This window comes from Salmo salar, chromosome ssa06, assembly GCF_905237065.1.
Source record: "Salmo salar chromosome ssa06, Ssal_v3.1, whole genome shotgun sequence".
Taxonomy (NCBI): Eukaryota; Metazoa; Chordata; class Actinopteri; order Salmoniformes; family Salmonidae; genus Salmo; species Salmo salar.
The window spans coordinates 29083093-29096554 of NC_059447.1; the positions used below are offsets into that span (position 1 = coordinate 29083093).

At 41.5% G+C, this 13462-nt stretch overlaps 2 protein-coding genes across 4 annotated transcripts; both read left to right on the forward strand.

Annotated features, from left to right (window-relative positions):
* Positions 1-3344: 3344 nt before the first annotated feature.
* LOC106606893 (uncharacterized) lies at positions 3345-7720 on the forward strand. 2 transcript variants are annotated; one of them, XM_014203349.2, is made up of 12 exons: positions 3345-3547; positions 3943-4144; positions 4280-4312; positions 4530-4648; positions 4787-4895; positions 5015-5053; positions 5147-5200; positions 5372-5605; positions 5757-5863; positions 5944-6109; positions 6209-6287; positions 6829-7720. In XM_014203349.2, exons 1-12 carry the CDS (start codon positions 3480-3482, stop codon positions 7431-7433), a joined length of 1815 nt encoding a protein of 604 aa, XP_014058824.2. In that variant the 5' UTR covers positions 3345-3479; the 3' UTR covers positions 7434-7720. The 2 variants fall into 2 exon arrangements, with proteins under 2 accessions (XP_014058824.2, XP_045576110.1); XM_045720154.1 differs by having other exon boundaries at positions 5015-5200.
* Positions 7721-9465: 1745 nt separating this feature from the next.
* Positions 9466-12922, forward strand: elob (elongin B). 2 transcript variants are annotated; one of them, NM_001141486.3, is made up of 4 exons: positions 9466-9509; positions 10892-11026; positions 11357-11465; positions 11700-12294. In NM_001141486.3, exons 1-4 carry the CDS (start codon positions 9507-9509, stop codon positions 11810-11812), a joined length of 360 nt encoding a protein of 119 aa, NP_001134958.2. In that variant the 5' UTR covers positions 9466-9506; the 3' UTR covers positions 11813-12294. The 2 variants fall into 2 exon arrangements, with proteins under 2 accessions (NP_001134958.2, XP_045575427.1); XM_045719471.1 differs by lacking the exon at positions 9466-9509 and adding an exon at positions 9637-9678 and having other exon boundaries at positions 11700-12922.
* The last annotated feature ends 540 nt before the right edge of the window (positions 12923-13462 follow it).

The window sequence follows — 13462 nt, forward strand, 5'->3', positions numbered from 1 at the left end:
GGCAGTCAGGCTACCTCTGGCGAGCACATGGAGGGCTGTGCGGCCCCCCAAAGAAATGCCACCCCAGACCATGACTGACCCACCGCCAAACCGGTCATGCTGGAGGATGTTGCAGGCAGCAGAACGTTCTCCACGGCGTCTCCAGGCTGTCACGTCTGTCACGTGCTTTCATCTGTGAAGAGCACAGGGCGCCAGTGGCAAATTTGCCAATCTTGGTGTTCTCTGGCATATGCCAAACGGCCTGCACGGTGTTGGGCTGTAAGCACAACCCCCACCTGTGGACGTCGGGCCCTCATTCCACCCTCATGGAGTCTTTCTGACCGTTTGAGCAGACACATACACATTTGTGGCCTGCTGGAGGTCATTTTGCAGGGCTCTGGCAGTGCTCCTCCTGCTCCTCCTTGCACAAAGGCGGAGGTAGCGGTCCTGCTGCTGGGTTGTTGCCCTCCTACGGCCTCCTCCACGTCTCCTGATGTACTGGCCTGTCTCCTGGTAGCGCCTCCATGCTCTGGACACTACGCTGACAGACACAGCAAACCTTCTTGCCACAGCTCGCATTGATGTGCCATCCTGGATGAGCTGCACTACCTGAGCCACTTGTGTGGGTTGTAGACTCCGTCTCATGCTACCACTAGAGTGAAAGCACCGCCGGCATTCAAAAGTGACCAAAACATCAGCCAGGAAGCATAGGAACTGAGAAGTGGTCTGTGGTCACCACCTGCAGAACCACTCCTTTATTGGGGGTGTCTTGCTAATTGCCTATAATTTCCACCTGTTGTCTATCCCATTTGCACAACAGCATGTGAAATGTATTGTCAATCAGTTGCTTCCTAAGTGGACAGTTTGATTTCACAGAAGTGTGATTGAGTTGGAGTTACATTGTGTTGTTTAAGTGTTCCCTTTTATTGGATTGGTGCCCTTCTTTGCGCGGTATTGGAAAACCTCCCTGGTCTTTGTGGTTGAATCTTGTTTTTTTTTTATATTCACTGCTAGACTGAGGGACCTTACAATTATCTGTATTATTTTGTGTGGGGTACGGAGAGGTAGTCATTCAAGATTGATATTAAACACTATTATTGAACACAGAGTGAGTCTATGCAATGTATTATGACTTGTTAAGCTGATGTTTACTCCAGAACTTATTTAGGCTTGTCATAACAAAGGGCTTGAATACCTATTGACTCCAGACATTTCAACTTTACATTTTTTATGAATTTGTAAACATTTCTAAAAGCATAATTCCACTTTGACATTATGGGGTATTGTGTGCGTGTAGGCCAATAACATCTCAATGTAATCAATTGTAAATTCAGGCTGTAACACAAAATGTGGAAAAAGTCAAGGGGTGTGAATACTTTCTGAGCGCTCTGTATGGTTTTTCGGCAATGGGAAAATGCGGGACAATGCTGTCCAAGCAAGGGATAGCATCGGCACGTTGGGGCTAGCCTGTGATACAGTATAATAACTAGTGTCTTTGCGGTTCAGGAAGATCAGGTGTCGTGTAACAATTGTGACACATGAGGCTGTCTTTCCCATTTGTGAAACTGTGAGGGAAAACCAGGTTGAGAGGTTACTAGGTCAGGGTTGGGCAGAGGGTCTGACTAGTTCCCATGATGAATTGTTATGATAGGCTTGTTGGGATAGGTTTATTGTTGTTAGTGGGAGAAGGGTTACTTTGGTTTGATTCAGGAATTTTGGTTTAGTTTCGGTTTAATTATCGAATCCGCAGTTGGGGAAACAGCACCACTGTTCGCCCCAGCGTCTTTAATATTGTTTTTTTTGTTCATGAAACGGAGGACAGGAACGTCCGGCAGCGTGGTAAAATAAATTGCAGTACATATTCTGCTGTTCTGTTGCGCGTACAATGATTTCCGAAGGGGAAAAACAGTTTGTTTGCATTAACTTTTTTGATGTTGTAGTTTCACCAATTTAAGGATTCTAGCTTTTAAAGGGGCAATTCGAAAAACAACAAGTGCCCCGCCACTTGTTTTGGCAAAAGAGTTGAGGGATGGGGCTGGAGAAATTGAACCACACAAATTCATGAGATCAAAATGATAGTTTTAACCATGTTTTGAAGCTATACAGTGTTTGTGTACAATTACATTGTTAACTAACAATTGATTAAAAAACTAACAAGTGAACTAATGTAAAATATACTGTCTGTAAAATGTATATAGGATGTAGAAGCCTAAGTATTGTTGTCCATTAGTTTACACCAATTAGGTGGTAGGGTTAGGGGAAAATATATTTAAAAAATATATATAAAGTGATATACAATGTATATTTACAAAAAATGTATATGGGGGATTGGAAATGGGCCAGACAATTACATTGATAGAAACCACAATCTATCTGCAATATTAAAGATCTACTCCCTAAAAAAAACATTTAGTTAAATAAGCTTTTATGCTCAGTGGAATTTTGAAATGGAAGTTATGGAACTCCCTCACATGCTTCTGTTATGGGGAAAAAGTCCACAATAAAACTGACATTAAATGTGGTTAGAGCATTGAGCCAGTAACTGAAAGGTTGCTGGATCGAATCATAGAGCTGACAAGGTAAAAATCTGTCGTTCTGCCCCTGAACAATGCAGTTCCCCGGTAGGCCGTCATTGTAAATAGAAATGTGTTCCTAACTGACTTGCCTAGTTAAATAAATCAAGTAGCCTATTCATTTCTATGCCTATGTAGGCTACTGTAGCCTACTATTTGATACAATAAATATGTTTAAATGATATCATGTGTAACTCTGTGTTGTATGTGTCTAACTGCTATGCTTTATCTTGGCCAGGTTGCAGTTGCAAATGAGAACTAGCCTACCTGGTTAAATAAAGGTAAAATAAAAAAATCACTGGAGTCATTGGAAATACATTTTTGTCACTTGTGTAGTCTACCTGGTGCTGGCAAACTGATTTAATAAATAGCCTATAACTTCAGTTTATTGTTGTTGTAGCCTCGTATTATTAATGTCCATGTTTGGTTAATGAAATTGGAAGTTATCAATTGTGTGTCATTGTCACAGTTCTATCGCAATTGCCGATCAGCTGTTATTAGAATGCATTTGTCAGATTATGTTACAGATTAAAAAAATATATAAAAACCTGTGGCAACTCCCCTTGCTGCAGAAAAAACATGTTGGGCTAGTTTATAGGCCTTGTGTGCGGGTTTTGAATAGTCATCGGTCTAGAAATGTCAGCTAAACCTGGCAACCGTGAATAGTGGCGTTTATGTAGACGTAGGTGGTGCATTTTATTTTTGCCCATTTTGTGCAGAACATTTGCAATTCACACTCCGACCTGTGAAAGGCAGCAATACGCAAAGTGTGTAGTCTGCCAGAGAACTACACGAAGAAGAAGAACAATAACAACAACCCGTGTAAAAAACATTAACATCCGGCGGCATCATTGTCACTTCTGAGAACATTTAGCTAGCTAGTTGTGCTTCGTATTTTATATTTGTTCATTTCATACAGCGACAAAAATGCCAACACTGTGTTCAGCATACAACTGCAAAAATCGCGGTCCCAAAGCTGATGTAGGATTTTTTAGGTACGTTTTACCGTCTTGCTCGAGAGACACGTTAACGCTATTTGCCGTGGTATTTTGGCAATATACCACATACCCCAGAGGTGCCTTATTGATATTATAAACTGGTTACCAACGTAATTAGAACAGTAACAATTATTTGGTCATAACTGTGATGCCTATTACTGGGTACGGTAGCTAGCTATGGTATTTTTAGCTAAAGTTATATCTAGCTAGTACAAATAACGTTAGTGTGTACGAGAAACCCTATGACAGAAAAAGCTTAATTAGCTAGATTATATGTTCTGTTGCGATACTGTTCTCTTATAAATCTACATAAATCATTTACGGATTTACTGTTCATCATTTGATACTTTTGTGATACCAATTTGCTGGTGTATTAATGTTTCTGGTAACAGTTTCCCCAAAAATGACCCTGAAAGACGCATGCGATGGATTATTAATATGAAGTGGAAAGACTGGAATCCTCAACACCACCACCGTGTGTGCTCCATTCACTTTGAAGACAAGTACATTTGCCGGATGGACAAACGTCAACGTCTCACGCCAGACGCAGTCCCGACCATTTTTGACTTCCCAGAGAACTTTCAAAAGAAGAAGGTACGTTGCAACCAAAAATGTATCTAGCGAGATACATCCCAAAGTCAGAACTCACTACACAAATAATACGGTTTATGATAACTAGATGTACAATATTTTAACGTGTGATTTAAATAAAATGTGTTCCTTCTACAGGCATCCATCCACCCACAGAGTAGAAGAGCCAGGGTAAGGCACTGGCAGAGGCTAATAACTCCTTGGCTGTATTTGGTATCACACATTGCACATTAGTGTCCATCTTGGTATTGCATTTGATGTAACTCAGCTATGTTTTCACTTGGTAAGTGAAGCATTGATATGTAAATGCATAGCCTACACACGGTATGTTTAAAGTACATGCGTCCACGCAGTAATGGTGGTCATTATCTTTGTTTTTGGCATGCAGAGTGATGGGTTGCCAGGGAAGTATACTGCTGCCCCTGCTGTTACAGTGGCTGAACTGGTCACAACACCAAGCCCCACCATCACATCAGAGACAAGCAAGCTGGCTAAAGACAATACTAAGTAAATAACCTCGTGAATTTAAGTGAAAGTTAAATGGTCTCTTTTTGGAATGCACAACATCACTGTAGAGCAGTATGGTTTCTACCTGTGTTCTAGTTCAGTTTTTTTCAATTGTCAACTTCTATTTTGACGGATCAGAGCTCCAGAAAAAGTTACCTCTTCAAGTTGGTATATCCATGTAGATGAAGAAATCCAAATGGCTGAATCCCTCCCAGGTTTCTTCCACAGTGATTACTGTCTACCACATGTGAGTGGCTCTAGATGGTCTGATTGGACTGTTGCTTTGTCAGATATACAGGGATTATTTACTGGGGTTTTGCATTATGTAGACATTTAATAACATTTTCCTCATATTGATCTTTGCAGAGTATTCGCTGGGGATTCAAAGATGATGTTGCCCCGAAGGTAAGTTGTTTGCTCACTGGAATAACCTGTAGCTTATGCTATATACCAATAGCTTATGCTAAGAATTTGATAAACAATGCACTTTATTTTCAGGTGGCATGTGAGAACATGGAGTTCCAACTTCCACCCCTCAAGCACATAATAGAGGTAATGAAGGATGTGTAAACATTCAGTCTCTAATACAGGGTTAGGGATAGAGTCTCCAAGTTGATCGTTGATTCATTGGTCTGTTTTTTTCTAATATGTCTCACTCTGGATCGAAAACCAATAAGAGTGTCATTAAAACAGTACTATACATTGTCTCCCATTCTTACCCAGATCACAGAGGCGTGGGAGTGGCTGGGTATGGACATCAGAGGGCCACTGCCCCTAACACCGAACGGACACCAGTACGTTCTGACCTTGACAGACTTCTACTCCAAATGGGTGGAGGCCTTCCCCCTGAGAGGTTGTAGCTCTACTGAGGTAGCACAGCATGTAGCTGAAGTCATCTCTCACTTTGGCTTCCCTTTTGGAATCCTTGTTCGACTAAAAAGGAAGTTTACCAGTAAGGTGAGGCAAAATATATTTTGTCACATACTTACTGTTACACATACCTTGCAACAATCTTGAGGTTGGTTCATATATGCACTAGCGGTCAATAGGTCCAGAGTGGTTCATTAGACAATCCTATGAGGTGTTTTTACATTTATTCATGTTTTAGATCAACCTTGCCTTAAACAGTCATCTGAAGCTGAGGGGGTTCTCTCTCTTATACCGTCATCGGCAAGTTGGATCACTGGATCTGGCCACACAGACCCTGATCAGCAGGTTTGTGTTTTAGACTCATTCCTTTATATGGTTTTTAATTTCATACTCAACTTTGACCATGGTGGCCTTCACCCCAACAGGATGGTGTCTGATCTTGTGAAGGACCATCCATACAACTGGGATGTCTGCCTCCCTGCAAAGGTGTTCAGCCTGTGTTTCAAGGAGCACCCCAAGACCAAGCAGAGACCTTTCTCTCTGCTGTGCTGCAAAGGACCACAGCCGGTCACCACTCCTAGGGATCTGTCTGTAAGTTTACTCTGTAGTTATAGCTTAACTCTTATCATAATGGATTGCATTTCAATTGAATGGGTGCATTTCTGCCTGTGCTTTTTATATTTCCTACAGTTCAGTCCTGCAGAGCTCAGAGAGAGTTCCTTTGCAATTCAGTCAAATCAAGAGGGTGGGCATGACACTGATCCGCAAGGTGAGCGCAATCCCTGTACAATACGACATCACACACTGTGGTGATGGTTAAAGGGATACTTCAGGGTTTGGGGAACTTCTCCTGCGTCAGATATACTTCTAGTTATCATTTTTATGTCTCTGTGTCCAGTATGAAAGAAGTTAGAGGGAGTTTTGTGAGCCAATGCTAACTAAGTAAAAAAGGAAATTGTAATGCGATTAAAAACAATAACGATGCTGTTTATAAGGAGTACAAGTACTGAATCAATGTGCAGGGGTACAAGGTAGTTGTGGTAATACAATATGTATTATACAGGTAAATAGTATGGTCTACAGCTTATCGTGATGCATAACTCAGGCGAGCAGAACCTCGAGACTTACTTAATATTAGAGATCGCGCACCAGCTGTTAGTTCACTTTCCTAAAGAGGTTTGAGAATAACTTTGTCAACATAGATATTGTTCAAGTGAGTATTTAGTGTGTTCTAAATTGTAATTGTCTTATGTTATGCTACTAACATAATTGTAATTTGTTGATCATATTGTGTTTATCTGTTATTACAGACATGGTTGGCATTGAATCTGGAAAGGAAACAGCTGGAAAGAGCACAGTTACAAGGGTCTCCTTTTTAAGGAGCAACACCGAGAGTAACAACAACACTGACGGTAACACTCATGGTCACCCCGACGGTAGCACGGCGGGTAACCCCGACGGTAGCACGGCGGGTAACCCCGACGGTAGCACGGCGGGTAACCCCGACGGTAGCACGGCGGGTAACCCGGACGGTAGCACGGCGGGTAACCCCGACGGTAGCACGGCGGGTAACCCGGACGGTAGCACGGCGGGTAACCCGGACGGTAGCACGGCGGGTAACCCCGACGGTAGCACGGCGGGTAACCCCGACGGTAGCACGGCGGGTAACCCCGACGGTAGCACGGCGGGTAACCCCGACGGTAGCACGGCGGGTAACCCCGACGGTAGCACGGCGGGTAACCCGGACGGTAGCACGGCGGGTAACCCCGACGGTAGCACGGCGGGTAACCCCGACGGTAGCACGGCGGGTAACCCCGACGGTAGCACGGCGGGTAACCCCGACGGTAGCACGGCGGGTAACCCCGACACCAACAGTGAGCGATCCTCTGAAGAACATCATGCCATGGAAAACTGAATAATTGATTGGATGAGCGCTCTATCGGGGGTGTAGTTTTTACTTTATCATTTTGATTAGAAACACTTGTGTTTTATGGTTGTGTGTGGCTGGTGTACTGGGTCATGATTATTACACAGGAGGATGATAGTAGGAGTTTTTGAACCAACTGGATCAATTCAAAATCAGTCAAAACATCATGCATAGCAACATAGATGATGGAATAGTGATAAGCTTATCCTAAAAGCAGTTTCTTTATTTTACACTGTAAACTTTTTTTTTTCTTCCAGTAAATGAATCCAAACATGTGTTATTGTAGTACATTATTGTAGTATAGACATTTTCACCTTACATTATTGTAGCATATACTGTAGATATTTTCACCTTACTTGATCTTGGAAAAATCCACTTTAATGCTCCTCCAACTGGTAATTAGTAGTAGGAAACTTATCTATCATCCCTGAGCTCTGACTTCTCCCACATGCTGACCTCTGACGTCACATACTAAGGAAATTAGTATGCAACAAGACATTATTTATAAAAAGCTATCTTGTTATTGTTTTTTAACACTTTGTTTACAATCATGATAGCTGTACATTGTTTATGGTTGACACAGTTTGTTGGCCATTAGCCAATCGGCGAGTTCAAAGCTTGTGACTGTATCAAACTGGTATTTACGACTTCACAACGGGTAAATACTACCTTCCCCATTTGGTTATGAACGCAGGATTATTATAGGAAAGTTTTTTTATGCCTTGAATAAGAGACTGAACAATCAAAAAAAATATGCATTTGTTTATACAAAGATACTTACATTTATGAAGCATGCATTTATTATGGGTCTCTTCATTGTAGAGCATGCCGGTGTTGGAGCTTAACAAAATGTACAATTATGAAATATTCTCAAAACAAAGCTTGAGTTTTCACTTCACTGCACAAGCAGCGCTTTCGGACAGCTGGGGTGTAATTCAGTCCGCAGATTCTGATGCAAAACGTTTTTTAAACGAAACAGAATTTACCTCAATTTTCCAATAGAATTTACCTGAATGACCAATAAACTCTTGTTTTGGTTCTTAAATGGTAAACATCTCGCCAACTTGTAGTTCTAAAACCCGGTAATGAGTTACCTCTGGTTGGGGAAATAATAGGGGTTTGAAATAAATGCCTAAAATAAGGTCTGAGGAGGTCTTATATATTTTGTAATATGAGATATCAGTCAGTTAACATGACCTTTATGAATTATGAAGCGTTGTGCTTTATTTTTCATAAATACATACATTCACAGAAAGTGACGTAAACTGATGATTATTTGATATAACAATACGTTAGATTTCCTAAACCTGTGTTTACCACATACCTTATTGTCGGCGTTTATTCAAAACCGCCATTCATTTCCCCATAGGTATTGGCAAACGAACCATGGCGGAGTTCGCAAAGATGGTTACCCCTTCTGCCTGTGGAGTGAGTTAATGCCTACAAAACTACGCCATTACTAGTTCTCTGAATACCCTCCGCTGTGGTATGATCAGAGACATTAGAGAAAGGAGATAGGAATCCTATTGGGCAATGAATGAGACGCATAACGACCCACACAGCAGACTGTTGACCAATCGCGTTGACGTTGTTTTGCTTCGTCACGCTGTTGCTAAAATAATCGTCACGAAATCCGTTCCTAAAGTCAGGGTATGAGTAGAGAAACTTGCCTATTTTTTTTCTTCAAAGAACGCGATGGCACGATTCCAAAGGTATACATTACAGATAGCAAGTTAATTATCGCACATATCGGAAAATATTTGTAATGTTGTACTTCTTGTTGACAAAATCCATGCTAATGTTGAGTTTTTAGTTAGCGGCCAATTGACTCCCATTCACTCCTTGAAGGAAAGCTCTATTTGGCCAAGAATCGCCCAGAAGGCACCGCGCGGTCCATTGACGGAGCATGGGCAACGTACACAATGGTCGTTAATACGATTTCAATTGAGTTTCCTAGCTCATCAAAAGTATCTCTGGTGTTATACACCACTGTTGGATGAGAGCGTTTTGTGATTCTCGCAGTGCAGCGTGGGATAGCGGAGGCGCAACCGACCGAGAGAAATGGTGAGTGAGGAAGAGATAAATGATCTATTTTAAAACTGTGACTTGACATTCTTATGGCGTTTTGCTGCTATGGTAAAGTAAATGTTGACATGTAGAAACCGTTAATTCCCTCCATTAACACATATGGTGGGAAACGCTTGATATGGACTCGCAGCATATTAAGCTAACGGTAACTAGCAAGTCAACAGTAGCTGTTTAACTGCAATCAGCGTTTTGTTTTAGTCTAACTTGACGAGTTAATTCTAGCTCAACGTTCACTGTCTGACTTGTTAAAAAGAAATAAGTAGCTAACTTATCCTAGATCTGTCTCATGTAGCTAGTTATCTAGCCTTGGTGACACTCGAACATACTTTCCATGTCCATAGAAACTAGGTTACGTTAGCTAGCTAGGTAGCTACTGCCCAGATGGCTTGCTATTCGTTTGGTGTCAAGCGTACATGACCACACGTCAGTGAAGCATTGAGTGAATGGGCTAGCTAGCTAACGTTAGCTAACAGTAGTAGATGCCAGCCAACTGAACAAGTAATGCAATATTACCTAGCTTTTTTTTGCTGACTAGTTAGCTACACAAACATTCCATTTGCTATTTAATTAGTTAGCAAGCTAACGTTATACAGTTGCCAGCTTGTTAGCTAAAGTCATTTGGACATTTTGTATCCAGCATCGTTATGTAGCTAGCTAACAGTTAGCTAGCTACTAGCTTTGGAAGACAATGTTAACCAGTCAATGTTAATCAACTAGCTATTAAGTAACTGGTGGCAAGTTTAGGTAAAATGTGCTCATAGTCAACCGTAATTTTGTCAGTCAACAGAAATGTAGCATTTTCCTCTTCAAGTTAAGCCTAGTCTTACAGTTGGCGGTGCGGTCTTAACCAATTTACTTTGCATGATCCCCCAAACTTAAATGATGAGACCCTGTTTCTCCCAAATATTGAACTGTACTTTGCCCACTATCCTCCAGCCCTACATGTTGTCGACATTATTGGGTCCGGCCCAGGCTTGAGGCCTTTAATTAGAAAGATGGCTCTGTAGCACTTCTAATGATGAACGAGCACATGTGGGGCTGTCACCCGGCAGAAGCCTATGGTGGCAGATCTGGCTGCTGTTTGCTCAGTTTTCCCCTCTACTGAGATGTTTTAACGTCAAACAGGCGCATTGGTTCAAGAAAGGCTTCCGCATATACAAATCATAGGCCATTGACTACTAGACAATGAATGAAATGTCAAGGGCTGCAGCACGTTTCACAGTCCTATTCCAGTGTTTCTTATTGTTCACTGGTCTGTTAGCTAGCAAACAGAGCAACGGCATAGTGGTCCCTGGTACTAAAGGTTTGGGACACTTATTTTTATTATGTCTTATCTCTTTAACTTGCTGTTGTCTTAGGATGTGTTTCTGATGATCCGGCGTCACAAGACGACCATCTTCACTGATGCCAAAGAGTCCACTACGGTCTACGAGCTGAAGCGCATAGTGGAGGGTATCCTAAAGAGGGCACCGGAGGAACAGAGGCTGTACAAGGTATATACAGTGCATACCCCTTGTGGAGGACAATTACAAAGTGGGGGAGTAAGATATGGCCAGGCCAATGAAAGTCATTTATTCTATTTGTATATATAAAATAGGGTTTTCTTCTGCTGTAGGAACTCCCCAAGTCTAAGAGGAAGTTGATTTTATTAAACCCAAACACTCCCCCAAAGTCTGTTCTTCTCTTTTCTCTCTCTCCTGCCCTCATTTGTGGTGTGTGTGTGTGTGTGAGTGAATATATATGTATAGATAGATAGATTAAATGGTGAACTTGATGGTGGTGTTACATATCTACCCTCTGCTCTGACATCTCTCTTGTATCAGGATGACATGTTGCTGGAGGATAGTAAGACTCTTGGAGACTGTGGCTTCACAAATCAGACAGCCAGACCTCAGGCCCCAGGGACTGTTGGATTAGCTTTCCGTCTCGGTGGTGAGTGTTAATTTCTGTTACGTAGCATCTGTCCCATGTTTCAAAACATTCACTCTGTTTTATTCTGATGTTGAGCTGCAAGATATGGCTGTGAAATAGTTTGTTTAACAGAAACAAATTGCCACTTCCTTGCATCCCTAAGTTTATCCCTCTAATAATGCCTCTTGCTTCCTCTGTTTCCTTTTGATACTCTTTACTCTCTCCTTATCAAACAAATCTCTCCCTCTCTTTCAGATGATGCATTTGAGCAGCTGAGGGTTGAGCCCTTCTCCAGCCCCCCAGAGCTTCCTGACGTCATGAAGCCTCAGGACTCTGGCAGCACAGCCAATGAGCAGGCAGTGCAGTGAAGGAAGGAAGCAGCCAGGGAGGGAGGGACATGGGGCGGGGGATCTGGGAAGTGGTGCTTTGAATTAGGTAGGCCGGCTTTACAGACTGCTTTAGGGTAACATGCGAGTGTACCTGTGAGATCTTTAACTTTGCAGGAAGAACATGTATTCCCTCTCACACAGAGGGGAGTATTTTCATGTTATTCCTGAACTAGGCTCACGCATGTTTTGATTCACTCACAAGATCCCTCAACAAACATTTCTAATTTGTCAGGCCACTGTCAGTAAGGGGGTTGGGAAAAAATGAAAAATGCATCATACCTCCTAATTTAATTCATACTAGTCTTTTGGGGAGGGTGTAGCCTGTCTTTTGGCTATGTTGGAGATTTGCGAAGGGAGTGGCTATTACATTTTTAGAATGCCCTCTTGCTGATTGCATTGTTTTTCTTTATTCAATATTAATATTACAATTTAGCGTTTTTTAATTACTCCTTGGGGTGGTAGTATGTGGAGCAACAAAGGGTTTGTGAGTTATTAGCTTATCTAGTTAACATGCGCATGAATGGATCTGAAATAAACACATGTTGATGCCATGACATAAAATGTATAGCAGAACACATGTACTTGCACACACGGATGGACACACACACACACACACACACAGAATGGTGTGAAGATTTACAATCGTCAGTTTTATTTCTAAGCTTTCCCACTATCTGGTTTTTGTTTGCTTGTTTCTTTACTTTTGAACCTTTGCACTGGAGTTCCTGTGTAATTGTTTTTCTTCTTGATTCTCTATACAAAACTGTACCAATTTGACCCCTACCCCCAAATTACACCCCCCCACCCCCCCTCTTTTGGGGGGGGCTGAAGTGTAAATGGAAACCTTCAGTGGAAAGAGACAGGAATCACTAATCTATTGTGATAAACAAACAAATTACTGGTGTCAAATTGAAATCGGTGTAAACTGTCTCAATTAGATTCAACAACCTGATTTTTGGGGTGGTTGTCATGCCCTTTTTTTAAGATATGATGGAAATGGTTCACCAACAAGCTCTTTTAAAAACAGGACTTTATGAAACAAGCAACACCTGTAATTGTCTTTTGAGTTGACATAAAAAAAAAAAAACATTTTCTTTGTCACCTCCTGTGTGGTATATTGTTAATGGACTCTGTGAAATGCTTTTGTGCCATTCACTTTACTTGGTATTTGTCATTCATATGGTGAAATAAAGTCAGTTCAGTGAAATTGCCAGGATTGTATGATAGTGTAGTGTTATACTACAGCCAGAAAGAGGTGAGCTCTTGCACTTGCTTAATCTATTAAACTAGTTACAGCAGGAGAATGTGTTTGTAGCAGGCTGGATGAGAGCTAGTTAAATATGTAGCTAGCTCATTTATTTGGATAAAGGGTCAGGTAGGTAACTTTATTAATCTACACAATTGAGGATGAAGTGGATTAGCGAGTTAGCTATAACACAATAATAGCCAATGTATTAGTTACCTTAATATTTGTTAATAAATTACCTTGGTGAAACGTTTAGGTGGCTAGCTAGCCTGTAATTTGTAATTTAGTGTGTTGGCTGAACAAGCATGGCCTTTTGCATCAACTATATTTAAATGAATGAATTAACTAAACATCAGTAAATACGGTATTTAGCATATTTTCGG